Source organism: Perognathus longimembris, chromosome 13 (genome assembly GCF_023159225.1).
Source record: "Perognathus longimembris pacificus isolate PPM17 chromosome 13, ASM2315922v1, whole genome shotgun sequence".
NCBI classification, from domain to species: Eukaryota; Metazoa; Chordata; class Mammalia; order Rodentia; family Heteromyidae; genus Perognathus; species Perognathus longimembris.
This window is the reverse complement of record NC_063173.1, coordinates 61,007,659-61,032,577: the sequence shown is the minus strand read 5'-3', so window position 1 is coordinate 61,032,577 and position 24,919 is coordinate 61,007,659. Positions and strand designations below refer to the sequence as shown.

Here is a 24,919-nt window from a genome sequence, read left to right as displayed (position 1 = left end):
ACCGTCCACCCCGCACCCGTCCCGCCCTTCCACCCACCGTCCACCCCGCACCCGTCCCGCCCTTCCACCCACCGTCCACCCCGCACCCGTCCCGCCCTTCCACCCACCGTCCTTGTTAGGTGGCACATACGGCCTGACCTAACGAGGGACTGCTGGACTTTGGGCCTGTAGTCCACAATCCCAGGTTCAACATCAGAGCCAGAAACTGGGGTTGTCAAGATCAACTCAAAATGGATCAAGGACCTCAACATCAGACCTGAATCCTTGAAACTACTGAAGGACAGAGTAGGAAAGACGCTAGAACTTATAGGCACAGGAAGGAACTTCCTGAATAGAGTCCCAGGGGCATAACAAATAGGAGAAAGACTCGACAAATGGGACTACTACAAATTAAAAAGTTTCTGCACAGCTAAGGACATAGCCACCAAAATAGAAAGACAGCCAACCATATGGGAAAGGATATTTACCAGCACAGCAACAGACAAAGGCCTGATATCGGTCATCTACAGAGAACTCAAAAAACTAAGCCCCTCCAAGCCCAATAAACCTATTAGGAAATGGGCAAAAGAGCTAAAGAGAGACTTCACAAGAGAAGATATAAAAATGGCAAAGAAACATATGAGGAAATGCTCAACATCCCTGCTAGTAAAGGAAATGCAAATAAAAACAACCCTGAGATACCACCTCACCCCAGTTAGAATGGCCTATACTCTGAACTCAGGAAACAACAAATGCTGGAGGGGCTGTGGGGAAAGAGGAACCCTTCTCCATTGTTGGTGGGAGTGCAAATTAGTACAACCACTTTGGAGAACAGTATGGAGGTTTCTCAAAAAGCTCAATATAGACCTACCCTATGACCCAGCCATACCACTCCTAGGCATCTATCCTAAACAGCAAAATCCAAGATATCAAAAAGGCATTTGTACTACCATGTTTATCGCGGCACAATTCACAATAGCTAAAATATGGAAACAACCCAGATGCCCCTCCACAGACGAATGGATCCAAAAAATATGGTACTTATACACAATGGAATACTACATAGCGATTAGGAATGGTGAAATATTGTTATTTGCAGGGAAATGGTCGGAACTCGAACAAATAATGTTGAGTGAGACAAGCCTAGAACACAGAAAACAAAGGGGCATGATCTCCCTGATATATGACTGTTAACAAAGGGAGACGGAGAGACAGTAGAGACCAAGTCTGTGAATACTGTATATGTTCTTGATACATTGTATATTGCATATATGTCAACCTGACCTAGACAAGGGATAGAAAAACAGGTTGTAAGATATCATAAGAAATGTACACACTGCCCTACTATGTAACTGCACCCTCTTTGCACAACACCTTGTAAAAAAATTTATGTCCAATTAATAAAAAAAAAAAAAATTAAAAAAAAAAAAAAAAGAAACTGGGGTTGTGCTGTGCTAAGGCACTGGGTCTGTCGCGACTTGTGACTGACAGGAAACTTGGCCCGCCCAGCCTATGGAGGGTGAGATGTGGGACTTGTTACAGGCCGGGCCCAGAAGCCAGCCCGCCACCTTCTCCTGTATTGCGCAGGCACCCGAGTCCCAACTGCAAGGGACGGTGGGAAATGACGCACAGCTGCTTCCCCTGCCTGCTGGGGGCAGAGCCGGAGCCTTGCCGAGCAGCTCGGGGGCACCGCTCCCTGCACGCCCGCGGGCCGGGCTGGTGCAGCAGGCTGCGTTGCTGCCCACTTTTCCGGTTGGTTTAGAGACTAGCCACTCCTTTTTTTTTTTTTTTTTTTTGCTTGCTTTTAATGCTTGATTAATGGAATTGCAGGGCAAAGGACCAGACTCTGAGAATCCCAACGGGCCAGGCCCAACAAAAGGAGCACACCCCGTACCTGTAATTCCCACCACTTGGGAGGCCGCGGCTCTGGAAGCCAGCCCGGGCAGGAAAGTCTGTGAGACTCGTTTTTGCAGGTCGTGGGACTTGAACTCTGGGTCTGGGCACTGTCGCTGAGTTCTTCAGCTCAAGGCTAGGGCTCTACGACTTGAACCACAGCTCCACTTCCAGTTTTCTGATGGTTAGTTGGAGATAAGAGTCTCATGGACTTTTCTGCCCCAGCTGGCTTTGAACCGGGATCCTCGGATCTCAGCCGCCTGAGTTGCTAGGATGACAGGCGTGAGCCACCCGCGCCTGGTGTCTGTGAGACTCTTACCCCCAGTCATCCACCGAAGAGCAAGAAGAGAAGCTGTGGCTCAAGGGGTGTTAGCCTTGAGCCCAGACGCTCAGCGGTAGTGCCAGGCCTTGCGTTCAGGCCCCAGGAGGGCAACTGGCAGCGGCGAGGAAGACTTAGGGACTCTGATTTAAGCTTTGGATGACAAAGGGCGGGTTGGGAAGCAGGCACTGCTGACTGGTCTTGACCGGTCTTGGTCACAGGCGTTTCTGGCTGATGATTAACTCAGACTGGTCACTTGGCCTGGCCCTGAGAAGCCATTAGCTGCCCAGGAAGCACTCTGGACGCTCCCCAGAAGCCGAGGTGACTGCGGGAGGGCACACTCCAGTGCGAGGAGGGCCCAGACGGCGGAGTGAGCTAGGCGGGGGTGGCCCGAGTCCCCCTGCAGTTTAACACCCTGTGGCACTGCACAACAGTCACCCTGGTCCTCAGAAGCTAGCCACACTCCTCAACCCTGCTTGGCTGACACTCCAATGGCCTCGGGGGCGGGGGGGGAGGGAAGCAGGGAGGTGGGGGAGGGCGCGGCTGGCCTCTCAGGGGAAATAAATGTCCTCATGTTCAGTGGCGAGGGGTGCCCAGTGTACAGAGCCTCCTAAACTGTATGCTGAATTTTACTTTTTTAAAAAAATGATCTCTCTAGGGGCTGGGGATGTGGCCTAGTGGTAGAGCGCTCGCCTCCCATACATGAAGCCCTGGGTTCGATTCCTCAGCACCACATATATAGAAAAGTCCAGAAGTGGTGCTGTGGCTCAAGTGGCAGAGTGCTAGCCTTGAGCGGGAAGAAGCCAGGGACAGTGCTCAGGCCCTGAGTCCAAGCCCCAGGACTGGCAAACACACACACACACACACACACACACACACACACACACACACACACAAACAACTCTCTAAGTAGTTGTACAAAGGTGTTTCAATTCAACCTAGCAATTTCTAAGTATAATGCTAAGCTGTACAATTTAAACAGGGGTACTGTAGCTCCTTAGGTGATGTTGAAGGGAAATGAATCTCCACAAAGGAATCTCACCCTGCCTCTTCCAGCGTGAGCTCCCCCCTTCCAGTTCACACTCACTCACACTCAAAAGACAGGTCTACCTCCCACCCCCAACGCTATGGAAGAGACCCCATGTGGCAAAGTGGGTATCTTGAAGGAGGGCTGGCGCGATTACCCCTGGCCCCTAAAGGCCCTCAGAGATCTTGTAGGATGATCTGCTCAGCTCTCCTCAGCAGGGAGGCCCTGTGAAGATGGGGCCTTACATTGAAGGTTGAGGACCCCCCCCCCCCCCAACACACACTCGCGTCTGGGAGAAGCGGCCCTGCTGACTCCTTGACTGTGAACTTGGCCTCTGGAACTGGCAGAGATTGAATTTGCTATTTGAAGGGCACGGGCCCTTCTAGAGCTGCTCTTCTGAGGGAGGCTGGCGCCGTTGAGCTCCCAGGGCTCAGGAAGGGGACGTGGCCTCTGGGATCCCAGCCCCGCTCCCCCCGGTTCTACCTTCTGGAGAGAGCAGGCTGCGGGGCCTTGGCCTACAACTCTGATTAGTCTCCTCGGGGAAGACAAGGACGGGGAAGCGTGGGGCTGGGGTCTCCCCGGCGAGTGGGAGGGCCCTGTGACCCCTCCTCATCCTGAAGGTCTCACCCACGTGCTGCGCATGCTTTCTGAGCTTCGTGGAGTCACCAGACCCCAGCACTTGGGAGGCACTTCCTGCACGCTGGCATGGCTGACGCTCAGAAAGGCAGCGGCTCCCGCGTCACACAGCACCTCGTGGCTCGCGTTCCCGAGGCTCTGCGCTCCCGGGGTGCTGGCGGCTGCGTGGCGTGCATTCCCGGGGTGCTGGCGGCTGCGTGGCTCACGTTCTTGGGGTGCTGGCGGCCGTGTGGCTCGCGCTCCCGGGGTGCTGGCGGCCGCGTGGCTTGCATTCCCGGGGTGCTGGCGGCTGCGTGGCTCACGTTCTTGGGGTGCTGGCGGCCGCGTGGCTTGCATTCCCGGGGTGCTGGCGGCCGCGTGGCTTGCATTCCCGGGGTGCTGGCGGCTGCGTGGCTCACGTTCTTGGGGTGCTGGCGGCCGAGTGGCTTGCATTCCCGGGGTGCTGGCGGCTGCGTGGCTCACGTTCTTGGGGTGCTGGCGGCCCCGTGGCTTGCATTCCCGGGGTGCTGGCGGCTGCGTGGCTCACGTTCTTAGGGTGCTGGCGGCCGCGTGGCTCACGTTCTTGGGGTGCTGGCGGCCGCGTGGCTCGCGCTCCCGGGGTGCTGGCGGCTGCGTGGCTCGCGTTCCCGAGGCTCTTCGCTCCCGGGGTGCTGGTGGCCTCGTGGCTCCCGCTGCCTGCTCTAACCACCGACAGCGGCTTCCCAGGCCACTTCCGCCTGCCCCAACCTCTGCCAGCACGGCTGCTTCCCAACCGGGTGGCGCTGAGAAGCAGGCTTGCGGCCGCCCCGTGCCCACGCAGAGTCGCGCGGGGACCTGCGGGGGGCCAGCACCCCGGGGTGGACACGGCAGGGCGGCCAGCCCAGGAGGGGAAGAACCAGGAAGCAGGGATGGGAGCGGGTCCCCGACTCAAAGGCGCCCCAGGCCTAGGCTGTAAGCGAGACTGCAGGGTGGCGGCAGGAGGCCCCCTCCTCCCTCGCGGTTGGGAGAGGGCGGCTGCAAGGATGGACAGAGCCCCCCCGCCCCCCCACTCCAGCTTCTCACTGCTTTCCAGGGGGGCGGCAGAGCAGGCAAGGAGCCCCGCAGCCCATCCCAACCCCGCCTCGGTCTCGGCACGCTGGACTGGCAGTGGAAAATGCTCCAGTACTTTATTGAAAGAAAGCAATAAATAATACTGTGATAAAAATAGTTCAAAAGTAGACTGTACATTAGTTACATAGTTGGGAAGTTCACAAAAGATTAATAGAAAAACAGAATGGTAACAATGAATTATACAAGTGAATTAAAAGCAGAACGGATGTCAAAAGGCATGCTGCCTCTATGGACCAGCTGCAGAATAAATAACGCACCTTGATCGGACTCGCCTCCCGCTGGCTTTTTTAATTTGCCATTTAAAAAGTAAAGGTTACATGTGCTACTTGTACAATCCAAAATGGCTATACCATCAAAATCTAAAAATGTAGGACTAGGTTCATTCTTGAAACATGTTTAGAAACAAATGTAAAAAGATGATTTACATTAAGAAAAATAAGGCCTTTATTAGAGTGGCAGGGAGAGCGGCCGCGGGCCCGGCAGCCCTGCTCTGCGCTCGGCTGTGAATCACAGTGCAGTGCCCCGTGATTGGTCCTCAAGGAGAGGCTTTCTACCCCCCACCCCCACCCCCACCCCAGGGGGGCGACCCAGCCGTGGCTCAGCTCCAGAGGTGGAGCTGGGGAGGGGGAGCAGTGCCCGGGGTGCACGGGAGTGGACTCCCACGCCAGGGCTGAGGCCAGGCCAGCACCCGGACGCCGCTGCAGGAGAGGCTGCGCTCCGTATGGACTGTACACGTAAGGCCGGTCGCTCCAGGCCCGCCACGCCGTCTGCAATGGGGCCTGCTCGCTTGGAGAGCAGCTGCAGGGCTGGGTAAGGGAACCACACTGCGAGGGTCCGGAGGACTGGATGAGTGCTGTCAAACTCTCTCCTCTGTCATGGTTTTTCATGAAGAAATTAGACAGTGATAATCACACGAATGCATCATTTACAAAACCCCTCTATTTGTTCACAGGATTTATACATACAGGCGTTACAGTACATTCGTTCCAAAGACTAAAATCAGATATCGGAACATGAATTTATTCAAAAGGATATTTATAGCCGGGATATACATGAAAAAGTAAGTAGCTATATAAATGAAGACCATAAGTTTACATAAATATAAGAAACATTAAATTCTAAAATATTTTCTCTATGATATTCATGGATTTTTCACTAATTTAAAAACTCTGTAATAAAATATCTTCAGGTCCATATAACAAGATTCCACTGGATGAAACGCAGTCCCCGCTGGGTCCCTGCTGCAGGGTCATCTGTAGAAGTAGTGCGGGTAAACTGGAAAACAGAGCAAACAGAAGGCCACTTGCCAGGGGGCCTTAGACACACGCAGATGCACAGCCCACCCCGGCTGCCCGCCCCAGTCAAGCAGGAATCACTGCATCACACGCACACGCACATGCACACACACACACACACACACGCAGGAATCACTCCATATCACACACACACACACACACACACACACACACACACACACACACACACACAGAGCTAATTCCAGATTCCAGCTAGGTCCCGGGGCTTGGGCAGAACAGGCGAAGCTGTCTTCCGCTCTCTGGAAGACGCAGGGCTGGGCTGGAAGGCTCTGCCAGGCCGAGGCGCACACTGGCAGGTCACCGTCACTGGAACCCAGGCACAGTAATTGAGCTTTGTGTTTAAAAAACAATCAGAACTGAAGGCTGTGTCACGTGCTCAGATGTCACCCAGTACAGGACACCCAGCAAGCAGCCGGCCTGCTTCACAGTGGACAAAGCTGTCCCCATCCTGCTCCGGACCCTCCCTACCGTACCTGGCCCACCCACCCCAGACCCCAGAGCCCCACAGACACAGAGAGCGAGCCAACATTCTCAGGGTTAAGGAAGACATAGAAATGAATCTTTCCCTTAAACTGATGCCACACTAAGAGCCAGCGGGTTAAGATCTTCGAGCGGGCGCTCTGACCCCAGGGCCAACACCTGGCCCACTGCCAGCCGCAGCTCAGGACAACGCCTAGGTTCCAACTGTCTACTCACCGACGGGACAGGAGCTCTAGCAGGAGTAAGTCCTGACTGTAGCAGAATCCAATCTCTGTGTCGCTGACACACTGCCTGTCTCCACCACCGTGAGAGGAAGCGTGCAAACACAGCGTGCAGTTAGTCTTAGAACACCACAGAGGGCACAGACACATCCCACAACTCTGATGACAGGCGGGGGAGGGGGAGCGGCCTGGAGCGCCAGCCGGAGACAGCCGAGGGGCACCACGGACGAGTGACTTCAGACCGACCTGTGCACGGTGACTACACACGACGGCTTGGCTCTGCTTTCACTGAGTTTGCACCCCAGAATCGGTCCTGTCTGCACCTCAGATGTGAAGGTGCAGGAGGGGAATGTGCTGCACTCATGCTGTCGGGATAGGCTAGAGGGAGGCAGGCTGACAAGGACAGTGGGCCAAGGCAGCGACTTCGCTGGGCAAACCCCAGCTTCAGCCTCAGTGTCAGGCCGAGCTTTTGGCTCCGGCTGCAGTAAGGCAGCCCCTCCACAGGGGAGCAGCTGCGGCATCCGCGGCCCAAGCTGCTGTACCAGCTGCAAAGCACCTGAGCTCCACAGGGGCAACGTCCTGCCACCTTCTAGAAAAGATGCTGAGACAGCTGGCACTGGGAGTGATGATGCAGAGTGTCTGGAAATAAAGGCCTCGGGCACCTGCGGGGGTGGCCTTTACCCTCCCCTCCCCGACGAAGCCAGTAAGGTCACTGTTTTCAAGGGCCTTCATGATTTATAAGAGTGAAAAGGCTTCAGCCTAAGAAATTTACTACCACACCTTTTTCTTTCTTTTTTGGGGGTAGGGGGGGGTGGTGGTGGTGGTCATCGTGAGGCCTGAACTCAGGGCCTGGGCACTGTCCATGAGTTGTTCTGGCTAGCACTCTACCATTGTGAGCCATAGCACCACTTCTGGTTTTCTGGTGCTTAATTAGAACTAAGTCTTCTGGACTTTCCTGTCTACACTGGCCTTGAACCACTCTTACATCTTAGCCTCTGAGTAGCTAGGATTACAGGGCGTGAGCCACCCACACCCAGCTTCGGTTCTTAGTAGGAGCACTACACAAAGGAAAGTGAGCTACAACAAGGCAACGTCCCCCAGGAAGGCAGCAGCACAAGCTGAAGGCCCAGGCGGCCACAGGGAGCACTGACAGTTACCTGCAGGCTCCTTGAAACAATGCTGACTCTAAAAGATGCTAGTCAGGGCCTGGGAATGTGGCCTAGTGGTAGAGTGCTGCTTGCCTCGCATACACGAAGCCCTGGGTTCGATTCCCCAGCACCATATATACAGAAAAAGCCAGAAGTGGTGCTATGGCTCAAGTGGTGGAGTGCTAGCATTGAGCAAAAAGAAGCCAGGGACAGTGCTCAGGCCCTGAGTTCACGCCCCAGGACTGGCACAAAAAAAAAACAAAAAAAAAAACAAAAAAAAAAACAAAAAAAAAACCAGATGCTAGTTAGAAGACACACTGGGTTTTCCCCTGTAGGTATATTACTCAACTCAGGCAAAAGAGCTTGCTCTGTTTTTATCTAGGACACTGAGAGCAAAACCTACTTGTGGAAGGGACTAATGGCAGAGAAAAGCCAGGCAACCCTTGCCTCAACTTTTAAACACACACGTCCAGCCGCGACCTGCTCGGCACGAGGGGGAAGTCTGTGCGTGGCAGGGACTGCCAGCAGCCACATGCACACGCTGACACAGGTTCAGACTTCCCAGCTTCCTATGCGCTTTGTGTCATCGCCAAAACCACCAACGACTACTCTACTGCTGCGCTAGGCATGGCACAGATGGGGAAACTGAGGCGGGGCACATCTTATCCTAGTATCTCCAGGCAGCCCGGCTCTGGGCCCCCAATGGCTCTCAGCAGATGGGCACCATGTCGGAGGGGAGATGCCCAGCTCAGCCAGCTGTGTTCTCAAGTCAGCGTGCTCACCACAGTGGGTCCCCAAGTCCCCGGCCTCATCAGCTTCACTCCCCAGCTCCACCCCCGAGGCTCCAGCCTTCCTTCCCTGCCTTCCTCTAACGTGAAAGGTAAGAGCCAAGGGCAGGAGACAGGAAGGGTCGAGCTCACAGGCGGTGAGAACTGGGTCAATGCAAGTCCGCTGAGCCACTCTGGAGAGATGCCCAGGGAGCAAGCCAGCGGAGTTCTAGCTGTCACCCTGCAACGCTGCCTGTCACACACATGGACTGAGCCTAAGACAGGACAGGTACTAGCTTTATTAGTGATTCAACAAGACAGGAATTTAAAAAACAACAACCTCTGTTATTGTTAATCCTTAATAAACGAATGTTAGGATTACTTTTCAAACCCTTCCATCTGGGCATGCACCCCCACCCAAATGCCCTGAGCACACGTGGCAGCCACTCTGGGCGGCCCCCGTGCCCGCTGGCAGGCGGGGCGGCGAGGCTCCACCTACCGTCCATCTGCATCTTCTTTGGCTGCATGGAGGGGGAAGACATGGAAGAAGTGACCCGGAAGTTGGCCGGCAGCGTCTCTGCAGACCCAGCAGCCAGGCCGCGGAGGTCCTTGGGTCGGAACTTTTTCCTCCACGAGGGTGCTCTCCTGAAGCTCTTGTCGTCGTCCTGGCAGACGAAGAGGCGCGCGAGTAAAGCACAGCAGATGCATCCGCCGCCGTCTCTGCTCTACATGCAACGTAGCCCCTCGCTTCCCGGGCCCCGATGCCCACTCTGACAGAATTGCTGACCGTGCTGGGCAGCCCCACAAGAGACAAGGCTGGTCCCGGTCACCCCCTGCATTCCTACACCCGTCACCAGGGTCACACTTGCCTTACAAAAATAACTTTTATGGGAAATAACTCTTCCCTTGTCTTGGGAGGTTTTAAAATTTTCCATTTGGCTGTTTGTTCCTTCCTTTTACAGTGCTTGGGACTGGAGTGGGGGCTTCCCCAGGTGAGCCCCACGGCGGGGCTTGGGACTGGAGTGGGGGCCTCACCACGTGAGCCACCACAGTCGGGCCACACCAGGACAGCCCTTGTGGTTGAGTTTCTTTTTCAGATAGGGCCTCCTAGCTGACTTTGTCCCAGCCTGCTTCCCTCTGCTTCCAAAGCACTGGGAATTATAGGCTGACACTACCCAACCCTGGTTTTACAATGACATTCAAGATAGGAGCAAACTTGCATTCTATCAGGATATTGCCAACAAGTGCTATGTCTCTAGAGGTAGCTCTGATTCCCCATCAGACCCAACAAAAATGCCCCATTTTTATTTTTATTTTTATTTTTTTTTGCCAGTCCTGGGCCTTGGACTCAGGGCCTGAGCACTGTCCCTGGCTTCTTTTTGCTCAAGGCTAGCACTCTGCCACTTGAGCCACAGCGCCACTTCTGGCCATTTTCTGTATATGTGGTGCTGAGGAATTGAACCCAGAGCTTTGTGCATGCTAAGCAAGCACTCTACCACTAAGCCACATTCCCAGCCCTGGCTGCAGACATTTTAGGATGTAGAAATCATTTTTGAAGGAGATCAAAAATTAGCAAAAATGGGGTTGGAGGTGTGACTTGTGGTAGAGTACCTGCCCGGGAAATACAAGACCTGGAATTGTAGCCCCAATACCACAAAAAAATGGAATAAAATAATCAGCAAAAATGCAAATAATCTCAGCATCTGGAAGGCTGAAATAGGTGGAACCACAAGTTAAAGGCATATGACTATTTTATCAAAAACAGTCTTTTGTGTGCTGGTGCCAGGGCTTGAACCCAGGGCCTGAGCATTATCCCTGAGCCTTTTTTGCTCAAGGCTAGCATTCGACCACTTGGCCTACAGCTCCACATCCAGCTTTTAGGTATTTAACTGGAGATAAGAGTCTCAGGGACTATCCTGTCTCGGCTGGCTTCGAATCACGATCCTTAGATCTCAGCTTGTGAGTAGCACCAGTTGGCTGTGTGTGTATATGTATGTGGGATATATTAGGAGTTTACTTGCTAAGGAGTGTGTAAGATCAAAGTGCAACTCCTAAAGCGACATTACTTATACATGGTCCTAACTATAACAAAGAACCTTACTCACCATAAATTTAAGCAAACATACCAGGTGTCAGTGGCTCATGTCTATAATCCTAGCTACTCAGGAGGCTGAGATCTGAGAATCATGGCTTGAAGCCAGCCTGGGTAGGAAAGTCCATGAGGCTCTTATCTCTAATTACCAACAAAAAGCCAGAAGTAGAGCTGTGACTCAAGTGTTAGTTCACTAGCCTTGAGTAAAAAAGGTCAGGGTCAGCATCCAGGCTCTGAGTTGAAGCCCCAGGATTGGCACAAAAAAGCAAACAAACAAAAAGACCCTAGTACAACCCTGAGTAAAATTCAATGGTAGAGCACTGGCTTTGATCAACAGCATCACAAAAAACAAAAACAAAACCCCAACCAACCAAGCAGCAAAAATTCCAAAACCATTAGGCTGAAACTTACTTCATCAAACCTTCTGTCAGTTCCCATGACTAAAAGGTTGTTAAACTCTCTTTCCAAGACCGTGCGAGCCTGAAATAACAAAACCCCAAACCTTCATCAATGTAGTTTGAAAATTATTTACATAATGCAATTATTACTATTATTATTTTGTGCGACTTGAACTAGGACTTGAACTCAGGGCCTGGGCACTGTCTCTCAGCTTTTTTGCTCAAGGATGATGCTCTATAGCTTCACTTGAGGCTTTTTGGTAGTCAGTTAGAAATGAGTCTCACGGACTTTCCTGCCCTGGCTGGCTATCTTCCGTTTTCTGAGCAGCTAGAATGACAGGCATAAGCTACCAGCACCTGGTCCTGCATTTAGTTTTTAAATCAAGTGCCTTATAAAAGGCACTTACTGAACCAAGTGCCTGTGGCTCACACCTGTCATTCTAGCTACTAAGAGGCTGAAAGAGATCTGAGAACTGCGGTTTGAAGCCAACTCAGGCAAAAAAGTCAGTGAGACACTTATGCCCAATGACCACCAAAAAGCTAGAAAGGGAACTGTGACTCAAATGGTAGAGTTAGCACTTAAAAAAAAAAAAAAAAAAAAAGCTCAGGAAATGCGCCCAGGCTCTGAGGTCAAGCCCCAGAACTGGTATTAAATAAATAACTAAACAAATAAATAAATGGTATCAGTACTAGGAATGCACTGACTGATTCATGGTAATGCTTGAAATCAGCAACCTGGAACCCATAATGTGTTGGAAATTACAAGCTTTAGAGTGTGCTGTGTGGGTTGGTAGAGGTATTAGCAAAAGGTAAATAAAAATTTCCAAAATCTCAAATGTGTTCATGAGTCATGAAGAATTACATAAGAAAATTACCACAGAAGAAAATGAATGAAAACTTCCATGTGGCATACCTAAAAATATTTGTTTTAATCAGGACTACATATATCATTTTTCATATGCATACACTGGAATGAAAGTCTCCTTACTCTGTTGCTAAGAGCACATGCTTGCAATAGAAAATGAAAAGATAATAGAGAAAAGTCATGAAAGACAAAGCGTTTGATGATTTGGAACATTACTACAGATTACGAGAAGGGATTGCCAGTTGTCTGAGGGCTTTTTACCCTTTAAATAAATAACTCAATGTCTACCGTGGGAGCCCCGCTGAGTGGGGTAGAGATGCGGGAGGACGGGGTGTCACCTGTGTGTTCTGCGTGGGGATCTGCAGCAACAGGGCCAGTGCGCTGAAGTCGAAGGTTTCATCCAAGGCCAGCAGAGCTCCGTGGACGCCGCTCTCCACGAGGTTATTGGCGTATTCTTTGAGGCCGATGGACAGGATCCACCGCATCACTCGGTCGTTGCTCCAAACGAGCACATCTGAAAGAGTTGAGCAGGTGTCACTGCGGCCTCCCAACCTGCTTCCGCGCACACATTCCCGCCACGCAGGAGAAAGGGTCTCCGGTTCTGAAACCAGGCATGAGGCCCAGGGGCTGGAGATGCTGCCAGATAACAACCCGCAACCTGCTTCGCCCCATCATGCCAGGCAACATTTCTGCTAATTATTGCACAAAGCCATGTAGGGTAGTTAAGAGGAGCAAAGTTGAACTGGGTATCCTGGCACTTGCTGGCAGTTCTAGAGACTCTGAAACCGAGGCCAGGAGTTCGGACCAGGTAGAACTTGATTTTTAAAAAGGGTGGGGAACTGGGCACTGGTGGCTCGTGCCTGCAATCCAACTCAGGAAGCTGAGATCTGAGGATCACAGTGTGAAGACAGCCCAGGCAGGAAAGTCCATGAGACTCTTCTCTCCAATTAGCCACCAAAACACTGGACTTGAGAGATAAAGCTTAGGGACAGTGTCTTGGCCGAGTTCAAGTCCCAGGGCTGGCATTAAAAAAAACAAAAACCCACATCCTACTTGAGTGAGTCCTTATAGTTGAAGGTTTTTTGAAAAAATTGGAATTTTCGGGGCTGGGGATATGGCCCAGTGGCAAAAGTGCTTGCCTCATATCCATGAAGCCCTGGGTTCAATTCCTCAGCACCACATATATAGAAAATGGCCAGAAGTGGCGCTGTGGCTCAAGTGGCAGAGTGATAGCCTTGAGCAAAAAGAAGCCAGGGACAGTGCTCAGGCCCTGAGTCCAAGGCCCAGGACTGGCAAAAAAAAATTTTAAATGGCATTTTCTATGTTCCCTTCAGAATACTATTGTCAAGGGAGATACAGTAGTTTTTTTGTATTTTGAGACAAGGCCTGTCTCACTTGGGTCTAACACAGTGTCTCCAGCAGCACTTCCTGCAGCCTTGTAAGTAGGGAATGAAGTTGCTGTGGATGTCCTACTTCCAGAGAGAAGGACAGGATAAGGGGCCAGGCCCAGGCAGGACGGAACCACAGCAGCTAAGATGCAGGCACGTTCACAGTCTCCACAAAGGTTCCTTCCCAACACAGAAGGAGCTGCTCAGTTAGCCTGGGCATCTTGCTTCACTTTTAACACCTTGAACACTTTCAAACTCTCTCCATTTATTTTCCAGCCAGGATCTCGCTATGTAGCCCAAGAGGGCCTCAAACTCAATTCTCCTGCCTCGGCCTCCTGAGTACCGGTATAACAGGGGCATGTCAACATGCTCAACTCTTCCACTTTAAAAAGAGGAAAACTTCATGTATCCACACATTGTAGACCTTGGAGATTTTTACAATTCAATTTGCTCTCGTTGATATCTAAGTCCTATATTACTGATTACCCATCACTTTCAGAAACAGAGTTTACCACTTATATAACAAGAAAGAACTAGCTAGGTGCCAGTTGCTTAAGCCTGTAATTAAATACTAGCTACTCAGGAGGCTGAGATCTGGGGATCATGGTTCAAAGCCAGCCCAGGTAGGAAAGTCTGCAAGACTCTTATCTCCAACTAGCCACACACACATACACCAAAAAACCAAAAACCAAAAAACAAAACAAACAAAAAAACCGGAAGTGGAGCTGTGGCTCAAATGGTACAGCACTAACCTTGAGCACATAAGCACACACACACACACACACACACACACACACATGCACGTGCACATGCACACACACAGAGCCATTTCATTTCCAAAGCCTTTTCTGGTAGGAGGCCACATGCATGCACTGTTGAAGTATCACACTTCAAAATGACTTTATCATGAGTAAATTGTCCTTCAGGTATGCCACCCTGCACATGACCACCGAGCTACAGTTAAGCAGCACAGCCCTCTCAGTGTGTGTGTATCCAGATCTCCCAGATGGGACAGAAAGGAATGTGGACCAGCCCGTGGAGAGGATGCAGGTGAGCATGGAGTGTCCTGAACAGCACCTGGTGGGCCACCCCCCACCCCCCGCCCCGTAACTGCTTCACCAGGGCTTTCCCACCATGGCAAGTGTCATCACTGACTTCCTGACCGCCCAGGCTCCCTCCTGGGCAAATGGAATGTCCCTGTCCCTGGAGGGGTGGTGCGAGGGAAGCAGAAGGTCCCCGCAGGACTCCCTGCTCCTCCTTCAAGGACTGGCTGGAAGCTGTGTGGGCCCGTGTCCCCTGCTCTGAGAAAGAGCCACATAATGCTCTTTGTGCTACCGCAGTCCAGTGAGCAAGCAGCGGGGACCCCACCACCCCAGTTCTGCTGTGTTCCATCTAGTAAGTAGGCACGGCCTTTATGAGTGAGAAAATGCGTGCTGTACACAACAAAAGGAAAACTAAAGTCACAGGAAAAACACCACCCACGTACTCAAGATCTGCCCAAGCTTTCAAGAGCATTCCTCCCCCTGTCCCTCCCTCCCAGCATCATGCTGGCCGGCACCCACCCTAGGCCATTGCAGAACAAGCAGCGGCAGAGACCACCAACCACAGCCGACTTACCTTTTACTTCATTCTGACTCTCTTCTCTTTTTCTTTCCAGTTCCTTACGGTCATAATTTAACCTTCTCAGGCACATAATTCCACACTGGAAACTGTTTCTATTTACAGGAAGAAAGAAAAACGTTGGGTGGCAACTGTAAAGAGTCCCTTTTGGGGTCCACGAGCAGGACCTTTGCACTGACTGACCTGTGGAAGCTGTCCACCATTTTCAGCTGTCCCCGCAGGTCCTTCTTGGTCAGGTGGTCCAGCATCCTGGCATCCACGAGGCACTCCATGAAGTAGCTGCGGTACTGCGGGAGCCCCAGGCTGGGCAGCCACTCGTTGCCAATCCACTCATGGTTCATGTCCCCGTAAGCGAGTGTCTGCTTGGAAGAAACGAGAGCTATTAGGCTCAGATTCTTAACCCACTCCACGTTCCACTATAGATGAACGACAACAACGCTCTCAATTTCCAAATGGAATTGATCTCTGCCCCCACCTTTTAAATTTGTTAGTAAAATTTCACATAAAAGGAATCATACCATTAAGAACTTGCAATTCATTTGAGATAAATTTAACAAACCACACTAAAACTGTAACTACCAATAAATTCTCTTTCTTAAATAGTTTTGATTGCAATAACATAACAAGAAACGGTCACGACTCATGAACAAGTTTGAAGGATCAATTCACCTTTCCTCATTGAAATGATCTCTGTCTGGTTTTAATTTTAATACTTTTGCTTTCCTAGATAAACCATCTCTCATTATTTCAACCTTAGTGGTTAATTGAAGAATAGTTTTAGAAAAGTGTTAAACCAATGGCTAACAGGACCGAATTGGGAAACAAGCAAATATACGATTGTAATCAGAATACAAATATTACCAGGAGACTTCAACTCTCTTCCTGAGGAATGGGAGGAGGGGAGGAGGGAGGAGAGGAGACTCATGACAGATGGAGACTAAAGCAACACTATCAGCCAACTTAACCTGCTTGTGCCTTATAGAGTCCCCACCCAGCGGAGTATTCGTTAGGTAATTAATTAACGACTTAGAGGGATCCTGCCACGCTACCTGGCTGGAGTGCAGAGGCCACTCACAGACTCGCTCCCACTCCTGACCACCGACGGGAGCGCAATACCGGTGCCAAACTTAGCAACTGATGGGCGCAGTGCACTACAGCCTCACACGCCTACCATCAAGCGGTCCTTCTGCCTCAGCCTCCCAAGCAGGTGGGACTCAGACATGCCCCCATGCCTGGTTTCAGAACATACCTCGGTTGTATGTGTGGTTCTGGGGATTGAACCCATAGCTTCACACGTGCTAAGCACACATTCTACCACTGGTCTTAGTATACTTACACTCTAAAATCAAACAGTGTGTATTCTCTGACCTCAAGAGAAGTAACTTAGGAATCAACAAGCCAGGTGCAGTGACACACACCTGTAGCTCCAGCTACTCAGGAAGCTGAGACAGGAAGACTGCTTAAGCCCAGGTATTGGAGGCCAGCCTAGGCAAAGTAGTGAGACCCTGTCTTAAAAAAAGACAAATAAATAAAAAGTAAAATATCTACAAAACCACCATAATAGCCCATGCAAAAAACTTAACAAAACATTAGCAAATCAAATCAATAATATATTAAAATAGAAGCTACAGCCAAGGATACATAGAAACCCAGGTTGAGTCAGTATTTGGTGGGAAAAATAGTAAAAATTTCCCCATGAATAGACTGACAAATCGGACTATGTCACTACAAACACGTGTGCAAGTGCCACACTGAAATTGATACGCAACTAACGTATGCTAATGGAAACAAGAAAGATGCAGGAAAAACCCCATCACCCACCAAGCCCCACGAGCTGCAGGGATGGACGTATACTTGGGGGGAGGCCAGAGGCGCTCCCTACGACGAGGCACCAAGCATCAGCACTGCCCCTCAAGTTCTGGTCCTTGTCACAGAAAAGGAAAAGGCAGAACAGTCGTAGGAGGTGGAAAGAACACAGTTCCTTTGGCGGAGCAGATGGCACCATTACCAGTACGGAAAAGGAGCCTGTGAAATTAGCTGGCAACACTATGCCATGAGTCAGCAAAGGTGCACAATACACAGTCCCGACGACAGCTACTTCATCACAGCAATAATGGCTGCATCCCAGAATGCAGGCCTGGGCGGCACGAGGAGCCAGGCGCGAGGGGCCCCCGCACACCACGGGAAGGCCCTGTGCCCTCTCCATCATGCCCACAGGAGCCCCGCACAGCCTGCGGCACCCTCCCACTCACTTTGCCTCTGCCTTTCACAGCGGCCTCGCCAGTCCCACGCGAGAACAGAACGGTGGAAAGCTAAGGAGGAGGTTCCAAGTCTCACAGGAAATGCTCGTGACTTCCTCTGAAGAAGCAGAGGGAGGGGCGGCCGTGGGGGGAGGCTCGGAGGTGCTCCCTCTCGAGTCCTCAGTTGGTGGGCGTGGCCAGCATCTGTGAGGTGAAGGGAAGGAGAGGAAGGCAGCGTCCTCTCCCTCCTCCTCACTTGCACACATCCACCTCTACCCGCGGGCGTGGCCGCGTCCCCTGCCAGCCTTCGGGAGGAAGGGAGCACACAGCACAGCGGGCTACGGCTGGCCACACGGTGGAGACCCAGGGCAGGGCTGCAAGGGCCAGCCAGCTCTGTGCTCCACCAAATGTTGAGCACGGCAGAGCAGGAGGCTCGGCGGTCCCGCAGCTGCAGCAGGGGCGGGGGGGGGGGGGGATATGGGGATGGCGTCTCGCGGCTGGGGGTACTCTTCTGACTCGCACAGTGACAGCAGCCATGGCTCTGAGGTCGCCCGGCACTGAGAGGCCCCGAGAGACTTTCTGGCTGAAGAAAGGTGGTGGACAGCAGAGCCACTGGGGCTTCCTCAGGACATAGACAGTGAGCTTCTAATTCTAGCATCCCCTGCACCACCCTCGCTTTAAAAGATAAAAATGAGGGCTGGGGATATGGCCTAGTGCTTGCCTTGTATACATAAAGCCCTGGGTTCAATTCCCCAGCACCACATACACAGAAAGTGGCCAGAAGTGGCACTGTGGCTCAAGTGGCAGAGTGCTAGCCTTGAGCAAAAAGAAGCCAAGGACAGTGCTCAGACCCTGAGTTCAAGGTCCAGGACTAGCCAAAAAAAAAAAAAAAAATGGGATCTGACACACTTGTATTCATACTGCCGTTGCAAAGCATGCTACTCTTCTTCAATCTGCACTTTCACGTCTGCAATGCACACTGCTGCTCACACTGAAGTGAGACGTCTGTCTTGTATGTACATGTACAACGTGTAAGGAAGGCCAAGTTGGCCCTGGCTAAACTTGCTGACGGACACTGCACGGCTGACTTGGTAAAGGAAAACCAGAAAACCAGGTTTTCTAGGTGCTCTCTTCCCTTGTTAAAAAACAAACAAGAAGGGGTACCACCAACTGCACCCGAGAAGTCCGAGACAGAGAAACAGCGGCTGTTTCGGTGGGGCCTGCCATCAGGGGAGCTCCGAGCAGCGCCGGGGAGGAGGAGACACCGACACACTCGCTGCCGAGTGTGGAAGGGAGCTGTGCAGCTCCGGGAGCTCAAGAGTTGGCAAAAAAACTCAAATATACACAACACAAGAAGAGGCTGAATTTCTGAGAATCAATCCCCTTAGTAAGATCTTTCAATCAACATGCTCCTAGCAGTAAAACACCAGCATAAAGACAGAGGACAAGGAGCTATGCTAACATTGGGTTTGGAGAGTTCACTCAGGCTTTTCTACCAGTAGGTATTGGAAGTAAAGTCACAAGGAGTACCAGGTACAGAATCTCAAAAACTACCCAAGCCAGGAACTTTGTGTAAAAGGCCCTATGATAAACAAAGTGACTTACACTAATTAAAAGTTATTACCATAGTGCCCTATGAGAAATGTTCAAAATTGTCCATGAGACGCACTTCAATCCTATGTGTTGCTTGACTGATGCTTTCAAATAATTAATACTACAAGTACATTAAAACTAAAAATATCCAGAAATGCAAGTGGCACATTTTCACACTCAGGTGCTTTTTGTTGCTCACACACAGAGTGAAGAATAGAGTATAGAAAGACTCCAACCTGAGCCCAGCTTCCCTCCTCATCTTCCTGACGGTAGGTGGTTAGGAATGCAAGAGAACACAACTATTAGTATTGGTGAGCTGTGGTGGTATCAGTGGTTAGCTGTGCAGGAAACCGGGTAAAGCAGTCGAGTATGATAGCATCATGCAAATCCATGCAACCCAACCATCCCATGTTCATGCAAGTTGCAGACTTTCCATGCCAAGCCATCCATGAAAGGAGAAAGCCAGGGTGACACAATCACAACAGAGGCAAACACCGAGGTTCTTCAAAAGGAGAGAGAAATTAAGCCCATCCTAAGTGATCAAGTCTGCTATTTTAAGTTACTGACAAAATCCAGAACACATACAGATACTATTTTACACGTTTAGCTAATAACCTAAGGGAGCGCTTATCTTCAGTAGCACTGAAAAGGGACACAACAGGGCAAACGACCACGGAGCACAAGCACCAGGGAGCGTGAGCGAGGGCCGCGGCTTGACTAACCGTTTGTGGCGTGGCTGCGAGCGTTTCCATCTCTTCATGAGTTAACCAGACATTTCCTGTGGTCTAAGGTGACCCCGTCCACCAGCCACATCCAGGGCCAGGGAAGCGTGACAAAGAGGAGAGGGGCACACACATAAGACGCAGCCCAGAGAGGGAGCCCTGAGGCAAAGGCCACCCTTCATAGGAAACCAAGCCCGCCCCAGGACAAAGCCACACCCAGTGAACACTGCCATTGACAAATGCCACCTCGCTTACCTCAGCAGTTAAGCAAACAGAAGAGAGGAAAACACGCTTTATACTTCTGAAAGTTTGGCACCATCCTCCCAGTTATTAACAGTAAGACTTAACAGTCTCTCCGGGCGGAAGGTGGAACACTTTATGCACAAGGCCCTGCACTGGATCCCCAGAGCCACAAAAGAAAACTTGGAAACCCAAAAAGCAGCTTCCCCATGGTGGATTCAGGAGGAGTCCCAGCTGCTTTTGTCAGGGCGAGGCCCACAACTAGAGAGCCCACAGGCTCAGGGCAGGGCACCACCCAAGAGGAGGAAACCCAAACAGCAGCCATGGCCCCCTGACTGCTTCCAGGAGCAGCGGCCACGCAGTGCCCAGTAGTGCCCATGGCACCTGCACATCAGTTACGGTCACACGAACGTTACAACGTGCACCCAGGTTAGAAAGCGTGTTTCTGGAAAAAGAGGTCTCTCGGCCAGAGGCAAGAAGAATGGCTCAGTGCTCATTTCTTTTTTTTTTTTTTTTTGGTTGGTCGTGAGACTTGAACGTGGGACCTGGGCACTGTCCCTGAGCTCTGGTGCTCACCGCCATACCACTTGAGCCACAGCGCCACTTCTGGTTTTCTGGTGCTTAATTGGAGATAAGAGCCTCATAACTTTCCTACCCAGGCTAGTTTTGAACTGTGATCCACAGCTCTCAGCCTCCTGAGTAGCTAGGATCACCAGTGTGAGCCACCAGCCCCTTGGCCCATAATTTTCTTTATTTTGGTGTCCGTACCGGGGCTTGAACACAGGGCCTTCAGCTCTCACTTGGCTTTTTCACTCAAGGTTTGCACTCTATCACCTGAGCCACAGCTCCACTTTTTTTTCCCTGCTAACTAATTGGAGATGAGTCTCAATGACTTTTCTGCCTGGCTGGCTTTGGAACCATGATTCTCAGATCTCAACACCTCCTGAATAGTTATAGGTGTCAGCCACCAGGCCCAGCATCATTTCCATAATTCTTCTGCTAAGAAAAAACAACTAGAGAAAAACCCCTCAACCTATATATTACAAAGTAACAGCAGCCTGGGATCAGGTCTTAGAGTTCTTCCCTCCAGAGTAGACTAAGGCAAGGGTGGAAGCACCCAATGTGCAAAGTCTCAACTTTGCCAACGAGAGGACCAGACCTCATCTTTGATAATCATCCACCAGAATTCGCCAGAATGTAACGTGAACTCAGGGCCTTGAGTAAAGGAAGCTCAGGGACAATGCCAAGGCCCTAAGTTCAAGCCCCAGGACTGGCAAAAATAAATGAATAAAATAAACATAATGGTAGTAGAGTCTGGGGGGTTAATTAAAGAAATCAGGCAGCGGAAGCTGCATATCTTAAGAAAATTATGCAGTGGGAAGTACCTAACATATACTCGTGATAGGTCACTCCTGGACTCACAGTCCAAAGGAAATTTATAGCAAGCTCTAGGGAGCAAGGTGAACGAAAATATGTTTTGGAAAAGTTCTGATTTTTAACTTTATTTTTATCATAAAGGTACTATACAGAGAGATTACAATTACCTGAGTCAGGTAATGAGTACATTTCCTTCTGTATAGTCTTCCCTCCCCTCATTCTCTCCCAGTCCTTCCTGTCTCCACCCACAGTTGTATAGTTCACTTTCATCAGTGCACAATCCTACTTTTATGAAGTCTACAGTCTCAAAAGGATTCAGCCCTTGGGGAGGGAGCATTAGGGACCCTGACCCTATATTTATATTTAAATAAAAATCTAGTTGGGGGCTGGGAATATGGCCTAGTGGCAAGAGTGCTTGCCTCCTATACATGAAAAGCCCGGGGTTTGACTCCTCAGCACCACATATATAGAAAACAGCCAGAAGTGGCGCTGTGGCTCAGGTGGCAGAGTGCTAGTCTAGCCTTGAGCAAAAAGAAGCCAGGGACAGTGCTTAGGCCCTGAGTCCATGCCCCAGGATTGGCAAAAAAAAAATTTTTTTTTAGTTGGGTGCTGGTGGTTCATGCCTATAATCCTAGCTATTCAAGAGGCTGAGATCATAGTTTGAAACTAGCCTAGGCAGGAAAAGTCCATGAGACTCTTATCTCCAATTGATCACCAAAAAGCTAGAAGTGAAGCTGTGGCTCAAATCCTAGAGTGTTAGCTTGAGCAAAAATGTCAGGGACAGCGCCCAGGCCTTGAGTTCAAGCCTCAGGAGCATCACACATACAAAAAAATAAAAACATTTACACTCTAAAATCTGATTAGCCAGTATCCTTATAGTGCAAACAGTAATTATGAATTACAAAATAAGTAGAAAATATTAAAAGTACAGGGCTGGGAATATGGGCTAGTGGCAAGAGCGCTTGCCTCCTAACACATGAAGCTCTCGGTTCGATTCCCCAGCACCACATATATGGAAAACAGCCAGAAGGGGCGCTGTAGCTCAGGTGGCAGAGTGCTAGCCTTGAGCAGGAAGAAGCCAGGGAAGTGCTCAGGCCCTGAGTCCAAGGCCCAGGACTGGCCAAAAAAAAGTACAAAGTATATACATGAAATACTAATTTTTATTTTTTTCTTCCTTGAAAAGCCTTGTACTAACTCAAGTTTGATATATCCAAATTTATTTATTGATTTGCCAGTCCTGGGGCTTGAACTCAGGGCCTGAACACTGTCCCTGGCTTCTTTTTGCTCAATGCTAGCACTCTACCATTTGAGCCACAGCGCCACTTCCACCTTTTTTCTGTGTATGTATTGCTGAGGAAATGAATCCAAGGCTTCATGCATGGTAGGTGAACCTTCTACTTCTAAGCCACATTCCCAACCCTAAATGCAAATTTAAATTTATCAACTTCGATTGTTTTCTTTGGGTGTGTATGTGTGTGTGTGCTTGTGCGCACGCGCATGCATGCGCTCAAGAGCACCTGAATCTGGGATCCTGAAGTCAGCTTGGGCACTGTTTCTGAGTTTTTGTGCTCAAGGCTAGCACTCTACCACATTTTAACCACAGTACCATTTTGGGCTTTTTTGCTGGTTAACTTAGTCTCATGGACTTTCCTGCTCAGGCTGGCTTCAAATGCAATCCTCAGATCTCAGCCTCCTGAGTAGCTAGGATTACAGGTATGAGTCAACAGTTCCTGGCTCCTTTTAGCTGTGTAATAACTTCTTTTGGGGGGGAAGGGGTGGATTTGGTTGTGGGGCTTGAACTCAGGGCCTGGGCACTGTCCTTGAGCTCTTTATACTCAAGGCTAGCACTCTACTACTTAAGCCACAGTGCCACTTCTGGCTATTTCTTTTTTTTTTTTTGGCCAGTCCTGGGGCTTGGACTCAGGGCCTGAGCACTCTGCCACTTGAGCTACAGCGCCACTTCTGGCCATTTTCTGTATATGTGGTGCTGGGGAATCGAACCCACGGCCTCATGTATATGAGGCAGGCACTCTTGCCACTAGGCCATATCCCCAGCCCCACTTCTGGCTATTTCTATATATGTGGTAGCGAGGAATTGAACCCAGGGCGTTGTGTAAGCACTCTACCACTAGACCAAACTCCTTTAAAAAAAAAAAAAAAAAGAGGTCTTTCTGGCCAAGAATGTTGTCCAGGCTGGTCTCAAATTCACAGTGTGGTCCAGGTGGCCTTGAACTCTGAATCTCCCCTACCTCGGTATCCCATGTAGCTGCCACCTAATTATAAGCATCTGTCAGCATATCTGGCTCTAGTTAAGTTTCCACAAAAGCTTGTTTTTGGTGTACTAGTAGGGGTTGAACCGATGGCCTTGTGTGTGTTAGGCAAGCATTCACCCACTGAGTTACATTCTCAGCCCAAAGCACTGTGTAAAGTTAAGTTCTTTAGACCACTCACTTCCCACAAACTAAAAGCCATACTAAACTTGAATACTGATATTTTAGGCTAGAACTGTCCTGGGTGTGATTCTGAAGACTTGGGAAGCAAGGCAAGGATGCTGCTCCCTTCTTCCCCAGGGCTTACCGTCCTGGATGTGGGTGGGGCAGACGGGCTGGTCAGCGACATGATCTCCTGGATGGCCAGCCGGAGCTTCAGCCTGTGTAGGGGGTTGCTGATGCCAATCTCCCGCTGGATCTCCGTGTCAGACAGAGCTGACATGATGGCTCCACTTTTAACATTTGCTCGGCAGGCTGCCACATACCAGGCAGGCATCCCAACCCAGAGCTGGAGGCAGGAACAAAGAGGCCAGAATGTCAGGCATACAGCGCAGGGTGCACACACAAGTTCACAAGACAGAGCATATAAAAGGGAAGTACCTCTAGCCACACCACCACGGTGGGCCCGTCCCACTGAGCAAAAGGTAAGCCTTGCCTTCGGGCTTCCTCCAGCAACTCGTGCCTATGATGAAATGCATTCAAAAGAATCACTGTTAGATGCGAGTCTGAGCGAGTTCATGGATGGATTCCTTTGAGCCTTTCAACAATGTAACGATGCCAGATGCTGGCGGCTCATGCCAGTTATCATAGCTAATCAAGAGGTTGAGATCTAAGAATTGTGGTTAAAAGCCAGCCGGGCAAGGAAATCTTGTGAGACTCATCTCCAGTTAACCAGCAAAAAGCCAGAAATGAGGCTGTGGCTCCAGTGGGAGAGCACCAGAGAATAGACAGTGCCAAGTTCAAGCTTCAGGACCACCCTCCCCACCAAAGCCTAACAATACAACTTGTCATTGTTCCCCTTTAACAGTCTCTACAGCCTTATGGAATGGCTATTTTGTCTCTTTGTTTCTTTCCTCTCCCCTCACAATCCCCCACGAAGGTCAGTTTTACACACATTCCGAGAATGTCTGTGTGAGGACATCTTGGCTGACACAATGAATCATCTCACAGAACCCAACAAGTACATTGGGGATAAACACAACTACTATTCCTTCTTAAATAACGTCTAGCAAGAAGAAA

The 24,919-nt window shown here is 50.4% G+C and overlaps 1 protein-coding gene across 4 annotated transcripts in view; it reads right to left on the bottom strand.

Moving 5' to 3' along the window:
* Nucleotides 1-5,860: 5,860 nt before the first annotated feature.
* The window catches only part of Ppfia1 (PTPRF interacting protein alpha 1), an 83,184-nt gene continuing 64,125 nt past the window's right edge, over nucleotides 5,861-24,919 (bottom strand). The window contains exons 20-29 of one of the 4 annotated variants that reach the window (XM_048359665.1): nucleotides 24,281-24,362; nucleotides 23,988-24,188; nucleotides 19,794-19,856; nucleotides 15,422-15,597; nucleotides 15,236-15,333; nucleotides 12,569-12,744; nucleotides 11,379-11,447; nucleotides 9,375-9,540; nucleotides 6,956-7,030; nucleotides 5,861-6,218 (exon numbers count right to left, since the gene is read on the bottom strand). In XM_048359665.1, coding sequence (XP_048215622.1) covers nucleotides 6,972-7,030; nucleotides 9,375-9,540; nucleotides 11,379-11,447; nucleotides 12,569-12,744; nucleotides 15,236-15,333; nucleotides 15,422-15,597; nucleotides 19,794-19,856; nucleotides 23,988-24,188; nucleotides 24,281-24,362 — 1,090 coding nt within the window. In that variant the 3' untranslated portion in view covers nucleotides 5,861-6,218; nucleotides 6,956-6,971. The remainder of the gene's footprint in view (nucleotides 6,219-6,955; nucleotides 7,031-9,374; nucleotides 9,541-11,378; nucleotides 11,448-12,568; nucleotides 12,745-15,235; nucleotides 15,334-15,421; nucleotides 15,598-19,793; nucleotides 19,857-23,987; nucleotides 24,189-24,280; nucleotides 24,363-24,919) is intronic. The other 3 variants (XM_048359666.1, XM_048359667.1, XM_048359668.1) reach the window with 3 other exon arrangements.